The 23,766-nt window shown below is 43.8% G+C and overlaps 1 protein-coding gene across 4 annotated transcripts in view; it reads left to right on the top strand.

Moving 5' to 3' along the window:
• COL27A1 (collagen type XXVII alpha 1 chain) overlaps positions 1–23,766 on the top strand; it is a 225,736-nt gene that overhangs the window by 65,134 nt on the left and 136,836 nt on the right. For all 4 annotated transcript variants that reach the window (XM_050926920.1, XM_050926919.1, XM_050926917.1 and 1 more), the window contains exons 8-12: positions 1,981–2,025; positions 2,887–2,940; positions 6,151–6,195; positions 9,167–9,220; positions 10,450–10,494. In XM_050926920.1, coding sequence (XP_050782877.1) covers positions 1,981–2,025; positions 2,887–2,940; positions 6,151–6,195; positions 9,167–9,220; positions 10,450–10,494 — 243 coding nt within the window. The remainder of the gene's footprint in view (positions 1–1,980; positions 2,026–2,886; positions 2,941–6,150; positions 6,196–9,166; positions 9,221–10,449; positions 10,495–23,766) is intronic.

The raw sequence follows: 23,766 nt of genomic DNA, 5'->3' as shown, positions 1-23,766 counted from the left end.
CCCATTGTCTTGATTAGACATTGGATCAGGCCCAGACCCTATGTTATCTAATTATAGAAGATTCAGCTGAGGCTTACTCCATCCCAGCCATCTGAGCTTTCAAGTGAAGTCCCAGTGTGTGACTTTCAGTGGCAAGAGAGACAGACATGAAACACAGGATCAAGCATGAGACATTGAGTCACGAGAGAGCAAGTGTTTCTTGAAGCCCAAATCTCTGAAATAATGAGTGAAGAGGAACATTCAGGAGAATGGGAAGTAGCCATGGAGCTTTGTGAGGGCTGCGTTCCATTGCCAGGGAGGAGTTAGGCTGCAGGTCCTAGAAGATCACATGGGAAAAATAAAAAGACAGTTGAGCAGAATCAAAGTCCAGTCACTTGTCTGGTGAGTGAATTGAAGGACTGAGCATTTAGTCGAAAAGGGTACCATTGTGGCTCCCAGAGAGGGAAAAATAGATCGCCTGACATGTTTGACTATACTACAGTGACATCTTTGGATCTCCAGTCCACGACTGGGTGTAAAGTTATAGATCAGGAAATAATTAAGTTATAGCTCAGCCTGAAGGTATTTTGTTATTCCTATTTTTTTATTTAAATGTTGATACCCCCCACAAGCTTGTTTTAAGTTACATTTTTCTATTTTTTGTGTCCTCCGTAATAGCCCAATTATCATGTTAGGTCCTAACTAAATGTAATTTTCTGATCTGCTTTGCCTCTACTTTATGGAGACTAGTTTGTTTTAAATAGCTATAGTAACATCATAAAGGCAGGCAAAGAGTATAAAATCCAAGTGTGTTACTTGATATACAAAGGGAGATGTAAGTAAATCTGGAGAATGTAAACTGCACCTTAAAATGAAGGGTCTGTTTGTTGGCAGTGAAAAACATAAACTCTTTTATCCTCTAATAAAAAGATGTATCATGTAATCTGACCAGCTGATTACCGGAATACAGTGTCCACTTCTGGTGTCCACACTTCAAAAAGAGGCTGAAAAATTGGAATGAGCTCAAACAAGAGCTACAAGAATAATCTGAGGTCTGGAAAACCTGCCTTGCAATGTGAGATTTAAGAAACTCCTGTGTAGCTTATCAAAGAAGTGTGAGATGACTTGATCATCTTTAAGTACCTACAGGGGAGAAGATGCCTGATAACAGCGGGTTCTTTAATCTAGCAGACAGAGGCATAACAGGATTGAAAAACTGAAAGTTGACACTAGATATATTTGAATTGGAAATTAGGCAAAATAAATAGATGAGGGTAGTTGACCATTGGAACAACTTACCAAAGAATGTGATGGATTCTCCATCTCTTGGATATCTTTCGGAAAGATACCTGTGATAACTGAACCCTATGTTACTGGACTTGATTCAGGAATTGCTGGGTGAAACTCTGTGGCCAGTGTTGTGCAGGAGGCTAGACTAGATGACCTGAATGGTCTCTTCTGCTTTAAAATCTGTGGATGTAATCCTGGCTGTATTGAAGTCTGTTGCAAAATTCCCATTGATTTCAATACAGTCAAGATTTTATCCCATGAATCTGATTTAATAGGAAATGGCGGAGGTCATTGCAGGACATAGAGAATGTGACTAGTCAGGTAGATCATTTTGTAGATGTTTTTCCAGTTCCATTCCAAGATTGAGCCCTTCCTAATGGATAATGTTCAGGTGAAAACAAAGCAGCTTCATCTGCGATCCTGAAAATCCAGCTGCGAGTGGTGGTTATTTGCATTGCAGAAGCATCTAGAGGCCCCAACCCCGAACAAAGGTCCACTGTCTTAGGCGCTGTACACACACATAGTAGTTTACAGCCCTAAAGAACGTAGTCTAAATACACAAAAGGTGGGAGGTGAAAAGTTAACATGAATCATAAAACATATTCTAGATTTGGAGAAAACTTCTCTTTAGAGCTTTCTTCTCAGCTGGGATGAGAAATTCAAACAAAGGTTCTGATTATTTTGTTCTGTTACTCTCATATTTTTAAACAGGGATACAAAGGCTACCCGGGACCACCAGGTCATCCTGGAGACCAGGTGAGTGCCCTTTCCAGGTTCCAGGATTGAAACTACAAAGAGTGAGGATTTAATCTCTCATCTGCTAATACCCTGAAATCAGGCTGAGTCATTTACCAAGCTGTTCAGTGCAATCAAAGTGCTTTTTCAGAGCCATCCTGATACAGAGATGATTTATGCAGCTAACTCCTGTGCTAATCGGGAGTTATGCGCATACATTAACCAAACATCAGTGGGGGTAGGGGAAGAGGAATGATTTAGTTAAGCTTCTAATTTATTTGCAACCTTTATTGCCCAAACTTGTGCAAGTTTATGCAATGGAAATAGGGGCAGATTTATACTCATTCTTTTTTCTTTACATTAAGTTTTCAGCTGGAGTTTACTAACTAACTGCATCATACTGAGTACTTGACTGTAATTCACCTTCCACCCCCATTTTTTATTTGGTGAAGTCTGATGTTTGCAGTAAAATAGCAATGAATAGCAAGGCCTGTTAGAGATGATGTTAAAGGATATTATACATGAATCCATTCAGTTTCAAAGAAGTTTGGCAGAGCTTTCCCTCTAGTAAAACAGTTCCATATGCCAGAGATATGGATGCAGCCTTACACCTTCTCTTAGCCTCCTTGTTCCAAACTATATGCAGGTTTCTGTGGAGGGGTGGGAAGTCAGCAATGCTTGCTTTATGCCTAGATCCTGTTGAGTTGGCCTCTGTAGCTTTTTCTTCTTCTTTAATTTATTCCTCTGCCTTTTTTAATCTAATGTTTCTTTCTCTTTATTAATCTGAAACAAGTTCATTCGCAACCCCCACCCTCAAGGCGAAGCAGCTAAAATCTAATAGGCTGCAGCACTAACCTCACCTTTGTGTGCTTTTCTTTTAAGGGTGAACGCGGACCAGACGGGAGCCCAGGTGCCAAAGGTTATCCTGGCAGGCAGGTGCAGTAAATCTTACCGTGCTGTGCACAGAGTAGGGATTTGGGTATGCAGGTAGATATAAGCATACCCCACTAAATACAGTGCTCACACCTTGGAATATATTGGTTTATTTTTGTTTGTTTTTCCCCCTTAGAATAAATAATATGGTCCTTTCTGATTTGTTAGTGAACATTCAGGTTCTTAGAAATTGTTCTGTTCCTTGTGATCATTGTCTTTTAAAAACAAAAGCACACTCATTTGACAAATTGATGTGATCCCTGCAGAATCTGTTCTATATAGGTTCACTTGCTCCTTATAGACCTTATCTCTGAAACTATGCTCACTGTGGCCCAGGTTGTTCTCTGCGGCTCCCTAAGTGTGCCAGTGGGGAGACAGCAAGGAGCCACCATGCCCCTTCCTTCTGCCCCTGCACACGAGCCAGGTGCAATGGCAGGTGCAGGAACAAGTCTTCTCTGTGGTCCCTAGAGTGGAAGACATCTCCCTGCCCACTTTGCAATGCCTTTCACCCCAGGAATGGCCCAGGCGGGAGGAGGCTTTCACCCCTTAATTCAAAGGGAAGGAGTGCGGCATCTTTAACGATATTCATCTTTCCAAATGTCAGTCGGGCACTGGAGTTACACAGGCGTTAGAAAAATGAACAAAGAATCTGGCTAGCTAAACATCCCTTCCCTCAGTTGCTCAACTTTCACTCTCTTAGCTCATGGGATGCCGTTATTTAATCCAGTCTCCAGTCATCACAGTGTCTTCTGTGGTGGGCAGGATCTGAACTTGCAAGAAAAATCTGACCATGTTTTTTCAGACCTACCTTATTAATCATAAAGAGATGAGAAGGGGGCATATGCCCAGTATCCTACCTACCTGCTCTTTACAGAACACTTTTAATACCTAATATCACATAGGAGAAAAACTTAAGACAGAAGTGTAATGAGAATAGAAGTTCGTGATTAAAGCCAGCAGCAAACTCTACCTCTGAAGCTTTGTCTGCTCAGCCTTTTCCTAGAGGGACTATGGAAATAGGGTAAATCTGCTTTTGAAGATCCCTTGAGGAAGTGACTACTCACTAGTCCCTCATATTCTACTGTACAGCACTAGAGGACAATGGTTAGCTATAGGAAACTCACCCATGCTACCTGATCCACAGCCCTCCACCTCCAGCATATTTACAGCCTGCCAAAGCAGAACCGCTATATAATCGCTAAACACAGTGAGTGCAGCTGGATAGAGTTTTCTAGCAACGTGTTCCCTGCAATTTCTGGTGAAAAACAAGTTCCCGCCATTAAGCTGTGATCACCAATGTCACCAATCATTTAAAAACTGTAAGATGGCATCCAGGACACACGTCTTACCCGTTCTTAAAATAGGAAATCTGCTCTTTGTGTCATCAAGATCCCTCTCTACAGCATGTGAAATCTGAGAGTTGAGGCAGTTATATGTCCCCTGCAGAACCTACTGACTCTCTTCCAAAGATTCCTAGTAGCTGGCTTTATCCAAGCCCTAGTAAATCTTCCAGCTCCCCTACAGACATGCTCACTGGACATTGTATCGTAGAGAGTGGCAGTGGATGTGAACAATGGAGGAAAATTCTTCCAGTCTCTCCTACATCTTATATCTAAATGCATCTAATGGAGATCTCCATTTACCTAGCCTAAGAAAAATTCCATAGAGAGAGACACTGTGAACCTGTTTGGCTTATCCTAGCAGTTCCTTTACAGGCATGAACACTACAGAGACTTGTACACCAAAATATCATGTGAGAGCATCTGTTCATCAGTCCAACCAACATCATAACCATTTGAGTTATGGTGAACTGTCAAGATTAAGGGATGCTGTTTAATGGGTTCACAGGGTCTTACTCCCAATCAGATATGCTGGATAAAGTATTTGTCCCCAGGTGCATAGAAAACAAAAGTACTTTTAAAATGCAGTTATAGTCAAGAAAGTGGCTTTGAAAAATGGCACCTTCTTATTCAAGGGATCTGAATCTTGTGTGTTTTCAGTCAGTTCTTCCTGCTGACTAAAATTTTACTATTTTACTTCTGTCAGCTGTGCTGGTTCTGCAGCGCTATGGGAGAGGGAGCTTGGCTCTATTTTGCTTCGCACATCATAGGCAGAATTGCTAACTATGTTCCGATGGCAGAAATCTACTGGTGACAATGTGTGAGCCAGAAAGAGCACAGCTTGACTTTCAGATCCCAGGTTGAATATGCAGAGCTGCTAATTGAAGAAGGAAAAAAACCTATCCTTGTTACTGGTAAACTAGATAAATTTGTTCTGGAAGCTGGTGAAAGGCAATAAACATGGAAGCTCATTATGCAATTTTTATAGGGCCTCTTTTCAGAGTAGAGCCCTGCTTAAGGGAAGAGCAATGGGTACAAAAATACAATGAGATATATTTTGAATTCTTTCCCAGCTTCCAGTGCTCTGGATAGAACCTGCCCAGTGTAACTAATTTTACAGATGTCATAAGGCTGATCCTCCTTCACTTAAAGCCCAATGGGAATTTTAGTAGTGACTTCAAAAGGAGCTTGAATGGGCCCCTCGTCATTGCTAGAAAAGTGGGTGAAGTGATTACAAGTCTTTCCACTATTGAAGGTAAAGAGGGTCATTCATGACTTGGAGTTCAAAAATTTAAAATACTTTTTTAACCATATACTGCAACTGTGGGCCTGATCCATAGGCTGCTGAAGTCAATGGGAGTCTTTCCATTGTTTTCAATGGGTTTTGGATCGGGCCCCATCTAGATTCCCCTCCCAGGAATTAAAGTGTTTTTGACATTGCAATTAGCGGCCGCCTTGTCTGTATGATTCATTGATGGCACACTCAATCCCACCTTTTGATGAGTGCCACTGTCTACATGGTGTCGCTTTACATTGCAACTTGCATTTGATTGCAATTTACTTGCATCCAACTGTGTTAACCTCTCCAGTCTTATGACCAGAAATCTCTATTCTAGTTCCAGTGTTCTGGGTCTTGGAGAGTGAGCTCCTGTGTTTTATAAGACTCCCGTTTTGCAGAGTCATCAATTCACAACAATTAGGGATTTCTTCCTCCTCTCCCCCCCACCTCCCATTCTCCCATATTGATACCCCTTGGGATAGTTGTGAAATCATCTGAACCATCCTGGGATAGTGCTGTAAATATGGCACTGCTCATTAGGATTTATATTAAAGCCTCTCCACATTTGTCTTTGTTTTTTCTTTTGTGTTTCAGGGTTTACCAGGACCAATAGGTGAAGCTGGTCCAAAAGGCAGTCGGGTAAGTGAGCCATTTTTTACTTTGTCTTTCTCTTTCCTCCCTCCCCCATTCCATCCCCAAGTATCTGTCTTTCCTTGTGATCAACTTTCCAACCCTAATATAAGTGTCTTATTTTTATTACATAGAGCTCATTAATTAATTGATGCATCATTAAATCCCCAATTGGTTTAAAATGGTACCAAAGCCAATGGAGCAACTGTGCTGCAAAGTTAACTCTTTCAAAGCCCAAAGAATTGGAGAGGAAATAAAGAAATCCAAATCCCAAAGGATTGGTTTCCCTACAACTTTGGTCTCAGTGAGATCTCTCTAGCTTCATCAAACACAGTGGTTCAGCCACTCCAAATACTTTGAAGAGGGGTTTTTCCAGACATAGGCTGGTCCTGAGTTTTATAAGCAGAGACATTTGGAATTGATTTTACATCTTTGTGCATAACAACAAGCCAACATCTTGAAGCCATATGCAAATGAGAACGTTAATATCCCTGCATCGGTTTGCTCGTCAGCTGGAGCTCTGTGGATTCCCACTGACTGTTGAGGGATGAGTTAAGAATTAAAACTGCATTTAATCACCTTCTGCTCTTCACCTACAATTAGAAATCCATAGTGATCCTCTGAGCCAATAAAAATGCTCCTCTCCTGACCATGTGATCCTTTCTCCATGAACAGTAAATGCTACCAGCTGTCTTCCATCACTCAAAACATTGCAAGCAATAAACAAAAGCTGACTCCATAGCTAACTTTATTGGTAGAAGGAAGAGGAAGGATCAGCTGCTTAATGTACTACTTTAGACACAGATCTGTGATAGCACAGCTTACTTATCTCTATTTCTGATGAACCCATTTCACTAGAGTAACCAGGATTTTTTGCTAGAGAATTGTGTGACTTATGCGACAGTAGGAATTCAGCATTCATACAGGTATTTACAGTCTTCAATCCAGGATAAAGACCCTTGAAAATTATTCATTTGCTACCCCTAAATGTCTAGAATTGAGATTTTGAAAGCCACTTAGGAGAACTGGACCTCTAATTTCCATTACAGTTAATGGGAACTTAGTCTTGATATTTCTTAGCCCAGATAGCGACTGTTTTATGGCTGAAAGAGCCTGAACTGTTCACCACTTCAGGCCCTCCTTCCCCCACTGCTTTTTCATGGGAAATGTGAGGAGATGCGAAGGTGGCTGCTTTGTGACTCGGGATGAGAGGACAAACAGTGAGTTGGATGGCTGGGCTCTGTCTGTGTGGTTGTATCATCTCACAGCGAGTACTGACTAACTGAAATACTGAAGTGGTGTGGGATAGTGGCCTGATGGGCTCCCCAGGAGTCTCAGAGGCTTATGGATATGGGCCAGTGGGGAGAATTGGGGAGTGGGAAGGAGGAGGGATGGGAGAAGTTCAGTGTCAGTGTTTGAATTTTGTTCTATGGCGATACAAGTTTTAGGAAATCATTGTGGTGGCTACCTGCTAAAATTCACTTCTGCTTGATGCTATGCAGTTGACAGAGTCCTGTGCAAAAGAGCAGTGCACAAGGTAATGTTTTGTTTTAATCACTGCGTGCAGTGAATTAAGCACAAGTCTCTAGGTACTGCAAGTGAAAGAACATGCAGCATTTATGCAGTGGCTTTTGCCCAGGCAAGGAGCCCAGAGCACAAAAGAAATATTGCAGAACTGAATATCTGACTATCACTGCTGAGCTGAGAGGGAGCAGCCTTTACAGTACACTGGGTTTTAATGAGGAAGAGGAGACTCTTCTGATCAAAGTTAGATAGCGGAGGAAATGTAGGCATGTAGAAGGCCAAGCCATTGTGCATTAGCTATTAGGAAGCTTAATGCACACACAGATCAGCATGCAAGGCCTGTGCAATTTCAGAGTGGGACCGTGGTGCTTGAGGGGAGGGCAAGGAGTCTGCTGAAAGGCTCATGGATGTATTTGGCATGGTGGGCCTGGTATTTGTAAGTGGTCTGGCTAGAATCTGCACCACAAGGTGCCCTATGAAGAGTGAGAGACAGGATCCAGTAGGAAGAGGAGGGAGCAGATGTTGATAAATCAAAGAGGGTTCAGAGAAGAGCCATGGGAATGATTAAAGGATTAGAAAACTTGCCTTACAGTGATAGATGCAAGGAGCTCAATCTGTTTACCTTAACAAGGAGAAGATTAAGGGTTGACTTAATTACAGTCTATAAAGCACCTACATTGAAGACAAACATTTAATAATGGGCTCTACAATCTAGCCGAGAAAGGTATAACACAATCTCATGGCTGGAAGTGGAAGCTAGACAAATTCAGACAGGAAAGAAGGTGTAAATTTGAGATCATGAGAGTAATTAACCATTGGAACAATTTACCAAGGATTGCGGTGGAGTCTCCATCACTGACAATTTTTAAATCAAGATTGGATGTTTCCAAAAGATCTGCTGTAGGCATGATTTAGGGGCAGTTCTGTGGCCTGTGTTATACAGGTGGTCAGACTAGATGATCACAATGGGCTTCTGATCTTGGAACCTATGAAGGGAAGGATGAGCTTCAGGGACTCTGCGGGGAGAGGAGGAAAGAAGGACCAGGTATGAGGCTGACAGGAGGAGAAACAGAATGAGAAACCTTCAGGGGGACCAGGCCCTCCCATAGAGATCTCTGTTTGGCATAGCATACAAATGACCATGGTTGTAACTCTTGCTAACCTGAAACCCAGCTCCATTTCTCTCAGGTACAATCAGAGCCCAGCCCAGGTAAGGGTCCATCCAGCCGGCTTCTTCCTGCACGGAGTCCTCATGATCCCTGGTGTGAGGGTATGTGCCCTTGGACTACATCGTGGAAGCCAGCACCATGCAGTCCATGGGCATATACACTTGCCTCAAGGTTTATTTCATCACGGCTGCCATAGACCAACGCTGGAAGACGTTCTTCTGTTCAGGCAGGATGGAATAACTGCTGAAGGGAAATGTATTTGACTTCTTGTTTCTTCTTTCTCTTAGGGGTATATTGGTCTCCCAGGATTATTTGGGCTGCCAGGGCCTGATGGAGAACGAGTGAGTATTTTGTGAGGAAAACCCTGGCTTTCAGTCTCTAGAATATCCATCACCCAATTTCTTTGATACCTATTGCAACCTCTTCTGGACATGACTGTGTTGTCGACTCCCTCACTTTGTGTGCTCTTAAAAGAACAGGCAAGAATGCCTAATACTGAGACAGAGAGAAGGTTATCCTCTTCAACATGCTCTTTTCCTTGTGTGGGAGATGGACCTTTGTGCAGTACGTTAATGAGCAGCTCAGGAAACTGGGTTCCAGAAAGGTGACCCATTGCTGTTCATAAAGTAGAGGGGCGTTTTCAAGTGGATTATATTTTCCATGGTTGACATGATTTATTTTTTTCTTTTGGTCCATCTCAATGGAAGAAAAGCAAATGCTTAAGCAAAAAATCCTTCCTTCATCCTGGGACAAATGTTTTTTTCCAAATGAACTAGTGGATTTTGAGTGCCAAACTGGAAACACCTTCAAGGAGCCCGAATCTCAAATAGCAGCTGCTTGTCCCTTTTTGCAGATGGGCAAGCTAAAGTTGAGGCATCCAGTGTGACTGGTCACTTTGGAAAATACTTGTTCCCTCACCCCGTCTTTTCCCTTACAGCTTCCATACTTTCCAAACCGTTGATTGTGATCTGAAAGTTTGACTAAGGACCTTCCTTTCCTCTCTTCTCTTCTAACCTTTTAAAACAGTGCCCTTTCACCTTCTTGCTTATCCACACAGTAAAGGGCCCACTCTTCCCCCCCCCCCATCCAAACCAGATCTCCTAAGGATGAAAGTTGATCTTATTTTCACTCCACCTGGTTGGCAGATACAGACTTCAGAAACAAGAGAAGCCCTTGAGCGTGTGTATGCTTGCATGGGAGGGACTCTAATGCTCCTGAGTGGCTGATTTAATGCTCATAGAACTAAATAAGAAACATAAACAGATGCTCTCTAGTGAGTGTCTTGGCTGAAGCCTTCATTTGATTCCAGGCCAGTAGCTTAATTACTGCTAAGCACAGCCTTAGTCTGCTGCCCCTGGGTGTTGGACCGTGCTTGTCTCTGCACTACGGGGAGGTTATAGTGAATGGGTTAAGGTTAATTCTCTTCCCACTCTCCCTTGCTTTCACAGCTGACTGCAAATAGCCAACATCTTGATTTCTCTACAATGCCACAGTTATTAGCCTGTTTGCTTTTTGTTTGTTTGTTTTCCCATTCAGACCTATTTTTTTTTTTTTGTGTTTTTCCTTACAGGGTATCCCTGGAGTTCCTGGCAAGAGGGGCAAGATGGGTAGGCCGGTAAAGTTTTTCCTCGTCTATTATGCAGACTTAGTTGAATGAAACTGGAAACATAATACTTCCTGCTGCCTGGTTCTTTTCTGTAACTTCTGGTGGGAGCTAAATCGGGAGATCAAAGCTCTCCTGATACCTTTCCAGCTCTCTTGCTTGTACCCCCCTGTTCAGGCAATGCCATATACACAAGTGCATTTTGTATAGCAACAAACTGTGTCCATGAAACTCTTTATGGAGTTAATCAGCGCTATTGTTTTATTGTTATGAAGGTATAATAGCTGTGGGTGTAGGGAAAGTTTGAGATCTAGATGAGAGAGAGAAGAAATATTTTCAGGAGAGTAGATGAAGCCTAGAGTTGCAAGAAGGGTGCTCCAGGTGGCAGGCACGGCCTGGGACAAGGCTCTTGCACTACCACTGGCCAAATTGTGTAGCAGGGACAGTGGAGAAGAGCGCAAGATGAACGGGGAAAGCAGAGATGGGAGGAAAGGTAAGACTCATGGGACTGTATCCTGAAATGAATGTGGAGCCAGATGAAGTTGTTTGAATGCACAGGGACTGGGTGAGTTGGTGTAATGACTCTTCCTCGTATGTGAGAGAGAGCCGGCAGCTGCGTTCTGCTCAGTCTGGAGAGCTGACGCTCGGGGAGTTCCATTAGCCCATTTGCTCCTGCTTACTTTTGGCTGTGATCTGTCGTGCATCCCTTTGTAGTGGACACGTTCCCACTTTCCCATATCTGCCCTCCAGCACCGTTATGCCATCACTTGGCTTATTCCCTTTTCTGCTCTCTCCTCTGCTTATATTTGCCTGGCCAGGTCTGTTACGCTGTTGGCAGATGTACACGTGGTGTCATTCTAGCCCTCTGACAGACAATCCATGAGCAGTCTTGGTCTTACATTCTTGTATTCAGTGCCTTGTGTTTCACCTAGTGTACGTTTCTGCTCTGTGCCCCTGTCACAGTCAGGCTGTCATGCTTCCTTGTAAATTGTCCCTTTACCCACATGCAGAAAAATCCACTGTTTTCCCTCCTTCGTCCTTGCATGCAAACATGTGCTTTCTAGGAGTCCCACGCCTACCACTTGCTGCTGTTCTCACAATAAAAGCTATGCAAACATCCTGACAGTTCTCATTCATCCCTGTTGACTATTCATCTCTTGGAGGGAGCAAGGGGTAGAAAAAAATTGCCAAATTTTCCTATAGTTTCGTAGAACCTTAGTTACATCAAAAACCACTATGATGAATAACTGCAAAGAATCAGTTGAAACTCTGACTCACTGACCAGAATAAAATAAACAAGGCAACTGTTGTTAGGTACAGGGATCTGGTCAGGGTTTCTGGGCTCTGATGTGTTTCCACATACAGTGTGCTGTACGCTGAACACATTCCAGCTGTTTGGGGTTGTGGGTTTTTTCTTTTTTTGTTTGGTGATCTTCCACACGGAAGTCTTTGCCTAGTGGTCACTGTTACAAACACAATGTTCCCTTGAGGGGAGTGGGACTCTCTCTCACAAATGCATATGCACTTAAGCTGTGATTTTCAAAGGCCATAGGGGAGTTAGGTACTGAAGCCCCACTGAGCTGCGTACCCAATTCTTAAACTCCTGGTGAAACCTCCAGCCCCATTCCCATGATGGGATATCGGGGATTTATCAGAAGTCTTGAACATTCTGTTCTGTTTCAGTTCTAATGCTGCACCCTTTGCTGCAAGATCCCCAGGCCCAGATTCTCAAAAGCAATTAGGCCCCTGACTCCCATTGAAATCAGTGGGAGTTAGGTGCTTAAATTCATTGATTTCAATGGGAGTTAGGCACCTAAATAACCTCTCAGGCTCTGAGCCTGAGTACTTTCCAGGCTTGCATTAAGGGTCGATAATGATTATCTACTTCGTAGCATTGTGAGACCCAAAGAGGTTAAATGACTTGCCCAAGGTTACAGACAAATTGCTGGTAGAGCTGAGAATAGAACTCAGCCTATCTGACTGCCGCTCCAGTGCCTTATCTACTAGGCCATGCTGCCCTTCAGCATATCTGCACTGTCAGTGGGCCCACTTCAATTTTGTCCATTGCTTCCCTGGTCTGGTAGGTTCTCTGTAGCTTTGCTTGTACTGCTGTCTGTCTGTTTGGGTTGCTTGTCATTGCAGTACTGGACCTCTATAGATTAAGTGCTGGAAGTTTTGTATGTTACACTGTGAGCCTCCCAGGGTGATGTAAGTGTGTAAAGATTAAAATAGACAAACTGGACATGAGTCAGGTTTTGAAACCATTCCAGGGGATTTGAGCTGCGCGAGGCTTTAAGGAACACAGTGAATCTGTCCTGAAAACAGCCATTCAGCTGACTCTTCCTCCTCTTACTGCACTCCTCCTACCGTGCAACAGAAACACACTAGATGAGTGTACTTATAAAGTGTGTGGGCAGCAAGGAGTTCCCTAGCACAGGAGAGGAGGTCTGGGGCATTGTGCGAGGAGCGTTACTATTAAAATACCATGTACTAGGAAGACTGGAATAACATAACTCTGTGATGTCTCGAGGACGGCTGCCTTTTGCAGGGGCAGGCTGGAGCCTGGGAACCCAAGTGGCTGTTGTTAAACCTTCATCCTTGCCAATGCACTGACTAAGAGTGAGGGGGTTTTATGGTGCTCATATGGGCAGCTGGCCAAGAGGTGCTGGCAAGAGAGAGAAGGGGGTGAAATTGTAACTTTATTGGCCCGAGGGTAGAATATACACAGTTCCAGATGCACAAAGGAAGTGGGGGCAGAGTAAGAGCTAAAAGGCTTTGGCTTTATCTTTGTATGAGTGAGGGGCAAGCTGGCCAGAATTTATCTTCACAAGGAAGATGTCATTGGTCAGGGTGGAGCAGGCTGCCTGTGTAATATCTTTGCATAGAGGAGTTTATGGCTCTCCACCTTTCCCAGGGAGCTGGTAGGAATCTCTCACTGTGTGGGATAGAGATGTCTCATCTTTGGAAGGAAGTTTTGTGGGCTTTCAAGGACAGTGAGAACAGTCTGAGGTTCTCTGATACCAAGAAAACAAAAGAAACACATGAGGCTCCACCTTCTATCAGGGAGATGTAGCGGCTTATGAGAGAGTTGGCTTTTAGATTACTGTGTAGTAATCAGAATGATTGTGACATGTGGAACTGTAGGAGTTCACTAAATATATCTCTAAACCCATGCATGGCAGAGAACACTGAATTGCAGATCAAGCCCATTTAAGGGTACCAGTTTTTTATGGGTTTGGTATGATTTAGATCAGGACAATTTTAAATAATTGTAGCCTTGGTTCATATGGCATCGATGTCACTTGATGTTTGAAATTTTGCTGTTTAAATGCACGTGGCATTTGAAGTAAAAAAATCACTTCAGGTGCAATTCCCAACTCAAAACTCTGCAATAATTTACCCAATTCACGATCTTTAACTACTATTAAGAACGCCTTCCTGAGTTACTCATCGCATCTCTCACAATGTTTGGCACTGATTTGTGGCATTCATGTTCCTGTAGTGGGCTTGGACATGGGTGTCCTTTATAAGCAAACAGTTTACATGAATGTGAGCTTTGCTTAACTGTGTACGTTCAGGTAGTCCAGTCCAGTAGGAGATAAGGAAACTAGCAACCTTGAGATGGAAAAGACCTGTTGCCTCCTTCTGTCTACCTTATTCCCTAGCTGTATTGTGGCTGCATATTTCCTTTCAGCATATCTAGTGGCCTGTTGGTTACAAGGTGTCTATCTCAAATGATGGAGCCTTCATCACCTCTCTTGAGGGACCATCCCACAGTCTAACAGGATCTTGGATTCTGCAGGGGCTGGTGTTTCACTCATGAAGGGCACAAGCTGGATTTTTTTAAACTTATTTATTTATTTTATTTTGACACAGATAGCAGAGGACAGGAAACAAATCCCCATGAAGGGATGGGTTAAACAAGTGTGCAAGTGAGTGTTATGGGAGATATTTTTCTACTGACATCTCCGTTCCAAAAGGTTCCAAGTTCAGTTCAGAGAATTGCTGAACAGTTAATAGATTTGTCTGTAGTTTATTTTGATGTAGCCAAACGTTTGAGATGCTCTCTCACTCTGAGACCCTGTTGCAGTTGCTGTTCCTTGTTAGCATGACAGATGTGCTAGGTGCTGTACAAATGTAATGAAAGAACAATCCTTGCTCCAAGGAGCTCACGTATGAAAAGACCCAATCAGTGGATGAGATAAATTATTGTGATTGGGAGGCCAAGGTAAGAGTAAAGTGAGAACATTATCAGTATGGTAAACAGAGGTCTCAGCTCCCCATCTGCCTACCCATGCTCATCTGGTAATGTTTTGTAGAAGCTTTCCCCATCCCTTTTATTTTCTTTGCTCTTCTGTAGCTTGTGTGTTTGGCAAGCGATAAGCAGCTGTGTTCTGCCAGCTGTTAACAGATTGCATGTTGGGAGAGTACTTGTAATCCAACGTGCCAGCTAACCTTCGAAGAGGGAGGCTTATCAACAGTACAGGCCCATCATCCCACTTACAAAACCTTTGGCAAGTTCCAGCGTGATGGCCGAAGTGCTGCTCCCAGTGGGTAATTTGACAGGTGGCTTGGATTATACATGTAAAGAAAAAGGAATCAAGTCAAATCTTCACGGTCTGTTAGAATGGTGCCACGTACCCTAAGGATGAGCATTGGTGGGAGCCTGTCAGCACAAGCTATGGGGAAACAGCACAGTCCAGTGGCTGGGATACTGGACTGGCAGTCAGGAGATGTGGGTTTTAATCCATTCTCTGACGTGTGGTGTGACCTTGGGGAAAGTCACTTTCCCCCTGTGTGGCTGAGTTTCCCTGTGTGTGAAATGGGGATAATAAGATCTCCTTTCCTTTGTAAAGTGCTTTAAGATCAATGCGTGGAAAATGCTACATAGGTGCAAAGTATTGCTATATTAAGATACAGTGCATATATACAAGCTGCCAGTTCTCCGGCAATCCCACGGAAGTGGCCTCAGGGTGCAACATTGTGGCAAGCTGCAGAATCCGGCATCCGTTTTGCATGAGCTGGCCGCAGTTTAGGCCTGCCTGCTGGCCAACTCTCTGCTTGTAACATGATGGTTTTCTTCTTGCCAGGGTGTTTTTCATGTCTGTTGTGTTTATAATTCAGTACAAAGAAAGTTCATATTTTAATTGTCTGCAGTAAGCGTCATGGCACAGTGGATTTTTTTTTCTCCCCACCCCTTAGGTCAGGTGGAAGCAATGCATCAACCATGGGCCCAAGCATTCACCACTCCCTGCTGACCACCTAATAACCAGTGCCATCTGCCTCCCTTCCTAAATGGAAAGATGGTGCTGTGTTTGACACACCAGATAATGAGAAGCAGGACATCTCAGGCTCTTTTTTGTTAGGAAGGGTTAGTTTTACAGCACAAGATGGAGGAAAGTTGGCAAGTCTGAGTACTGATTGGTGAACATACTTGGACACAGTCATGCCAAGTTACACAGTCTCTCCTGTTGCCCATACAAACAGTGGTGGGACACTTCTCACCGTGTGTCTGGAAGGGCAGGGAATGACTATGAAAATAAATATAATTCATCCCAGTGAAGACTAGGACCTGAACCAACCTCTCTTCCCTACTTGGGTCCATACTCATCTGCAGCCAGGTCCAAACACCACGGCTCTTTCCTGTCTTCAGAATGAGATCCATGCAAGCCCTAACTTTGGGAAGGTTTGGATCTAGACTCGGTAGCTCAGGCCATCTGTGTTTTAGCAGCCTAATAAATCGTGAGGCCATGAAAGGCCTGACACTGCACCGGGAGACTCCTTTCAGTGGAGCTCCATTTGGATGCAGGGAGTCTGCCCACGTGGAACTTCTTGCAGGATCCTAAGAACCTGCTGCTGCCCACATTGAAATGAATGGGATTTTTGCTATTGACCTTACTGGCATCGGTATCCGGCCCAAAGCACTCACATAGAAAGTGCGGGAACATAATGGTTTCCACTGACCAACAAGGGTTTCAGCCCATGTATCTGTTCCATTATCCCATCGCTGCAATCTAGTTAGCAACAGAGATCCAGGGAGGGAGCGGGGAGAAAAGACATCTTTAAAAAAAAAAAACAAAAAAAACCCAGACTCGACTCAAAAAATATTTGTTAAAAAATAATAAAGAAATGTTTTAAATACTTACGGGCTTAAGCTGTGCAGATTTCCAGCTGGCTGTAGAGTGTTTTATTATGTTGATCCAGCAGCTATTGCTTTCAAAATAAAAAGTGAGGGAAATGGAAACGTACTTTTTTTAAGAAATGCAAAAGCAGTTTGAGATCCCAAATGACAGAATAAGGTATATTCTAAACCCCCGAATCTTTGCTCATCAGCTCCTCCTCCCCCATTCAGCTGCCAAGCCTCAACGCTGGGACAAGGTATTCACCCTAAAGAGTTGCTTAAATAGCTCAACCTTTGAACCACCATTTTTAGCCTCAGCCCATAATCTAGGAAGTCATTTAAGCACAGTCTGTCGTCCTCAGTCTTGGATCCTTTGTCGCAGACAGCGACCAGCTGAAGTCAATGAGACTCTGCACAGAGTGAGGGTCAGTGGTCTGGTGTACAGTTAAAACTTAGTTGATCTAGATGTATGACTTAGGCCGTGAAAAATTTCATGCTATGTGTGATGTAGTTAGATCGACCGACCCCGCTCTGCAGACGCAGCTAGGTCAATGGACGAGTTCTTTCATTGACTTAGCTACCACCTGTCGACGAGGAAGATTTATTGCAGCCACAGGAAAAAAAACTTCCATTGCTGTAGCAAGTGTCTACACTGCAGTAGGGTAGCTGCAACTGTGCTTCTGTAGCCCTTGTAGTGTAGACCTACGCTATGCCTACTGGTAATTTTGCAGGATCGCAGCTATGGTTTGTCCAAATAATGTGCGTAGTGGGAGGGGGAAAAGTGTTCTACAACTGACCCTAAACATGTGTGTCTTCACCTACTGAGAGCTCATCTACACTAGCCCTTTTTGGAGAAGTCTTGTATCATTCCAGCGGTACTAGCAGTGATGGTAACTGTAGTGTAGACCGGCCGTTGGTGTCCATCAGCAATTTTAACACCATGACATCTAGACTTCTTCTGAGCAGTGGTAAAATCAGTGGTGTCCTGTACTACTCTTAACCTGGGTGCATTCAAGATCCAACGTCATGGCTCCACCCTGTCTTCAGAATGGGCCAAGCTAAAACTGCCCAATCTGTGCAAGCCCAGACTTTGGGAAGGTTTGGATCTAGTCTCTGCAACTCAAACTGTCTCTGCTTTAAGCAGCCTAATAAATAGCAGTGTCACTAAGAGCCTGATGCTGCAAGGCCTTTGGCTTTGGCAGACCCCCTGCTGTCTTCAGTGGGGCTCCTTTTGGGTGATGGGGGGTCTGCCCATGTGGAACTTCTCACAGGATTGGGGCTAGCTGCCATTGGTCCAATGCTGGAAGGCTTCCCCAAGAGGCTTAGTATGTAGACAGTTCCAGAAACGTATTTGCTAGGACACAGTTTCTAACCCCTATGTAATGTGTTTGATGCCAGTGGAAAGTTATGCTGCAGCCTAGCTTGGCCTCCTTTTTGTGCTTTAGCTGCCTCTGTGGTTTAAACAAGATTCCTTGCTCTACTTCAATGAGACCTAGAGCAGAGCATTTTTCTGACCGGGATGACAGAGTCTCAGATCTGAGCCCCTGGTCCTACTAGCAAGCTATGAAGGATGACATGATTTTCAAATATTTTGTTTTGAATAAGTGTGATACAGTACCTAACACAGTGGGGCACCAGTCCCTCACCCTGGGTCTCCCAAGCCCAGCAGAGTCAGGCTGCTTCAGGAACTGGATACAGTAGGAGGCTCCCAGGGAACACAAAGGGGTTTCAGGAATTGGTGCTCATGATTTGTGCTGCTGGTCTTTCAGGAGCTGTCGTTGTCTGTTGGAGATGTAAACTCTTTAATGTCATTTTGCTTGTTGGCCAAATAAGTCTCTCTTTTAAAAGTAATTTCTTCTGTTACTGGTGGTAGCGCTTTAGATAGTTCAGACTGGACATATTTCAAAAACTGAATTTACTTTTCACTGCTTCTCTGGTTACTTTACTTTCTGCTTCTGCCTCAATTTGGACAGTAAAATTGGGCTGTTAATTGCCACTTTCCTCTGAAACACTGGCATCAGCCTGGAGTGACACACTGGTCTCTTTCTAGTTAGTTTCACTTTCCAGTTTTAAAGATAATGTGTTTGGCTTTCCCATTTCCATCTAGCTAGGTACTTACATGGCTTCTATCACTCTGATATCTGATGCCTCATAAGCATTTATTATGTATTCCCTGAACACCCCTGTGTGGGAGGAAAGAATTATTATGCCTATAATCTCTTTTAATTCATGGGGAACTGAGGCACTAAGAGATTAAGTGATTTACCCAAGGTCATCTGGGGAGTTCCTGGTAGAACTGGGAACTCTGAACCCGGATCTCTTGGGTACCAGTCTGGTGCCTTCCTTCCTGCAGGTAAATGTTTACTCATTGATCAAACAAAAACCTGAACTGATTTAAATTTATTTTTTTTTAAAAAAAGTGAAAACATTCTTGCAAATTTACAAGGTTTTTTCAAAAATGTAAAATTTGGGTCTACGTTACTCGACAATGTTCCTTAAGGAGAAAACGGCATAATTTGGGTACCTTGGTTAGTAACTGATTAGGATGCTTGGAAGAGAAGTTGCAGAGGAATATAAGGTAATTAATGTCTCTTTGTAGTGCCCATCATCCTAGGGTTTAAGCTATCGATTAGGGAACCAACAAAATGAAAAAAGTTCTATGCAGCAAAGCGTGGATCAGAAGGAGTGAAGAATCAGAGGCTGGAACTGCAAAGAAGCCCAAGTGAACGTCAATGGGATTTCAGTCCTCCAGTCTAGGGGCTTGATCAAAACCCTATTTAAGTCGATGTGAATCTTCCAATGGCTCCCATGTGTCTCAGAGGTGGGGGTCTGTCTAGGTACGTAAGAGGATGATGTGAATTCTTTGTGAGAGAGAGCATGAAACATGGAAGAGTAAGGTTATGTGTCCATCTCGCAATGGCCATCTCTGAGGAACAAAGGGGCAGAATTGTAGCAGTACTGCCTGTCAGTTCTAGGGGTCCAGAAAGGAGATAATGGTTTGGGTGAGAGTAAGTTGCTATGGTTCTAGATCTGAAAGGAGTACAGGTGAAGGCTCTTGTCCTTCCTGAAGAGACAAAATCATGGATGAACGTAGCTGGGAAGCCAGGAGACTGTACAGTGTTAAGGGTCCATGTGAGGTGATTTCTCTTAGCTCTTATGCCTCTAAAAACTGCAGCTGGACATACCCGACTGCCCCATGCTCACCTGTCTGTTCTGTTCACAAAGGATGTTGTCAGAGACCAACACTGCCAGCATAATTTCCATTTGTTTATTTTATTATCCCACTTTTTCTATGCACGCCTTCCCCTTCTTTTTGTTTAAAATGTTTGACTTACAAACTCCATCCTTCAGGGAGACTTGCTGGGCAACGGATCACCTGGCTGAAGCCAAGTGGCAAACGTAGCTTTTTGCAGACAAGGCTGGAGGGCTGGGTTCTTTGGGCAGCTTTACCTTCAGCCAACAGGAAAATAAAATCCTATTTTTGGAGAAGGATTCTATCGGCCTGAAGACCTGCCAGGATTCTTTGAAGCAACAGCTGCCAGATTACCTCCCTTACTCCAGCAGAGAAGGAGTTTTAAACAAAATCAGATGTGTTCTCTCTCTCTCTGAAAAAGTCTAAGGGAAGTGTAAGATTCAAAGCATCTTACCATTCTCCTCTATTCCTTGAGGATCATTGATCTCAGTGATGAGACTGAGTGCTCTGTTTTTCTTTCTGCCTGTCTGTCTTCCTAGAGCCCCTCTGATAACCATAGCAAGAAGGCCTGGTTGCTCCGTGTGTCTCTTTAAGCAGTGAAAGGAGAGCACCTGGTCTTGAGCACCATTTTAACAGGCACCGTGAGATAAACAGGGAAAGGGGAAAATAGTGTTTGTGTCCATCCGTCTGTCTGACCCTGACCATCCCCACCAGAACTCTCATTAAGCCTGGCACATGAGGCTATGCCTCTTGCAGAGAGGAAGGCTGATCTGATCCAGTGGTTATCCTAGGATATTGAAGAGCTGGGCTCCATTCTCAGTGGTGCCACAGCCTTCCTGGGTGGCCTGGTGCAAATCATTTACCCTCTTGGTGGCTCAGTTACTTCTCTGCAAAATGAAGAGAATAGCAAGGCTCTGCCTCACCAGGGTGTTATGTGAGCTGCTCACATATGAGCACCATGTAATGGGGGCCATATACGTTCTGAAGATGTCTAGATAGATAGCGACCATTTCCTTAGGGCAATACCCTCTCCTGCTTGTATACGCTGGTTTTAACCACCACTTCAGCATGCTTCTTTCAGGGAGTTTCTTTCTGACCATGTGAAATCCATTCAGCTTTTTTTAATATTTCCCAGTGCTAACTAGAGCCAAAAGTTTGGTCATACCTGATTTCAGCAGTCCATAGAGGATCCCCATTGGCTCTTCTCCAGCAAAACTTGTTACTTCAAATGTTTTCCTCTCAGCTCTGTTGCCTTTGTTGCCTCCACCCAGCTCCCCACTTTGGATCCTATAGCTGGCAGGATGAATATCTCTATATATTTTTCAGTGTGGTTTTTCTCTGTTCAATCCCAGTACTTGAGCATACTTTCCACAGGCTATGCTGCTCAGGAAGCAGACTTCAGCCTGCTTGCAACATGCTCACAATCCTAAATGGTAGGATTTTCATCAACAAAAGTTATACATTTCTTTACTATTCTGGGGGCGGGGAGGAGGATTTTAATTATATTAGACTGGTTAGTCCTTTTCACAAATCTCTTGTCATTGACCGCACCCTGTATTTGCTTAGCACCAAGGCTATGAAAGATGTGCTTTCTGCCTCTCCCACGTCTCTAATGTGGTACAGGAACTCCTCACTTAAAGTCATCCCAGTTAACGTTGTTTTGATGTTAAGTTGCTGATCAATTAGGGAACATGCCTGTTTAAGGTTGTGAAATGCTCCCTTCTGACGTCGTTTGGCAGTCACCTGTTTTGTCCGCTGCTTGCAGGAAGAGCAGCCCATCGCAGATAGCTGGTGGGTCGTTGGAACCAGAGTGGACCAGCAGCCCCCCATCAGCTCCCCCTATCAGCTCCCCACTCCCCTAAATTCCCTGTGCAGCAGCTGTCATTCCCCCCACTGCCATGTGTTGCTCCTGCCCTCTGCCTTGGAGCTGCTCCCAGAGACTCCTGCTTGCTGTACAGGGGGAGGGGGGAAAAAGAGGGCTAATGTCAGGGTGTCTCCCCCTCCCCCCTGCTCCTGCACCCCGCTTACCTCGTGTTCCATAGAGCAGAGGGGACACAGTACGGAGGGAGGGAGCTTCTAGGGAGTAGCTAGCGTCCCGGGTCTCAGCAAGCTGATTTAATTAACAAGGCAGTGTACTTAAGCCTGGGGTCAGCTACTTAAAGGGGAAATGCGCATTTTTTCTCTCACAGAGTGTGTGTCTCTGTCTGCCCTCCCTCCTTTCCTGCTGCCTTGTAGAGTGTTGTGAGAGTTAACCTTTGAGGGTCTCAGTCAATTGCTAGTTCATTTAGCAGTAAGGCATTCCCTGGGAAATATCCCACCTTCTGACTCCTCCACCTCAACCAAGCTTCACAATCATCATCACTGTGTACCTGTATTAAATTGTTTGTTTAAAACTTATACTCTGTGTGTGTGTGTGTGTGTGTGTGTGTGTGTGTGTGTTCATAATATATTAGTCTTTTGTCTGGTGAAAAAATTTTCCCTGGAACCTAACCCCCTCATTTACATTAATTCTTATGGGGAAATTGGATTCGCTTAACATGGTTTCTCTTAATGTCGCATTTTTCAGGAACATAACTACAACATTAAGTGAGGAGTTCCTGTATATCATACTAGTAGAATAGAGCAGAAGCGAGTCAATGCAGTACTCCTTGAGGACACTAGAGGGAGTTAGTAGGAAGAATCTGGGAAAGAACAAGAAGCAGATAAAGTAACACAATCTTCCTCTAATCCCACTGGCTGCTTGCTTGCAGCATTCTGGCCAATTTTTGGCATTACCAATGTTGTGGAACGTGACTGCCTTGCAAGATCAAACAAGAGGCAATTGGCTGTGCAGGTGGGGAGGGCCAAGCTGGGAAATAGCCTTAGATGTATGCAGGAGCTAATGCACTTCCCTGAGTTAAAAAGCAGAGTACTACAGTAATCCACAACAGGGGTCAAAAGCAGTGCTGCTCACCTCCTTAAAAAATACTGCAGTATTTGGTAAGTGTCTGAAACACTGTGGCATTACTATTGAAAGCTTCCATACATTGGACTGTTGCTGTGAGAATACTGTAGAACAGGGTTCTCCAAACTTTTTCATGTGTGGATCATACCTTTGTAGAAAGATGGGCCTTTGGGCCATCTCCCCTACCTTTCATGCTTGCATGCCATCCCTACATCTGTTGCATGTATGGAAAATTAGTACCTGTGACACTATGCTTGAGTTCCTTCTGAGGCTGGGTTGCCCCGTTCCCCCAAGGTTCATTTTACATGTTTAGGTCCAAAGACATGCATCTGGGAACCACATGCTGCCATTAACACCTGGGATCTGGGAGGGCTTAGGCCTATTGTTCTCAACCAGGGGTACTTGTACCCTTGGAGTACGCAGAGGTCTTCCGGGGGTACATCAACTCATCTAGATATTCATCTAATTTTACACCAGGCTACAGAAAAAGCATTAGCGAAGTCAGTACAAACTAAACTTTCCTACAGATAATGACTTGTTTATACTGCTCTATATACTATACGCTGACATGTAAGTACAATATTTATTTCCAATTGATTTATAATTATATGGTAAAAATGAGAAAGTCAGCAATTTTTCAGTAATAGTGTGGCTGTGACACGTTTTTGTATTTTTATGTCTGATTTTGTAAGCAAGTAGCTCTTACATGAGGTGAAACCTGGGGTACGCAAGACAAATTGGACTCCTGCAAGGGAGTAGTCTGGAAAGGTTGAGAGCCATTGGCCTAGGCTGCATAATTTAGGCAAAGGGGAGAAGACCAGGCCAAGATAGTGAGTGTTGTCTTGAACTTAGCTATTCTAGCTGTTAATATTGACAACTGTGTTTTGAGTTTTGTTTCTTAGTTTATTGGCATTTTGGCCCTATTTTCCCCCAGGCTGGGGAAAGGCAGAATAACAAAGGGGCTTTAATCTTTACCTAACTCTCTGGAGCACCAGTGTGATACTTACTACCCAACACACCAGTTCT

The sequence above is a fragment of the Gopherus flavomarginatus genome, chromosome 17 (genome assembly GCF_025201925.1).
Source record: "Gopherus flavomarginatus isolate rGopFla2 chromosome 17, rGopFla2.mat.asm, whole genome shotgun sequence".
NCBI lineage: Eukaryota > Metazoa > Chordata > Testudines > Testudinidae > Gopherus > Gopherus flavomarginatus.
Note: the sequence above shows the minus strand (reverse complement) of the source record. Positions and strands in the feature narration are given on the sequence as shown.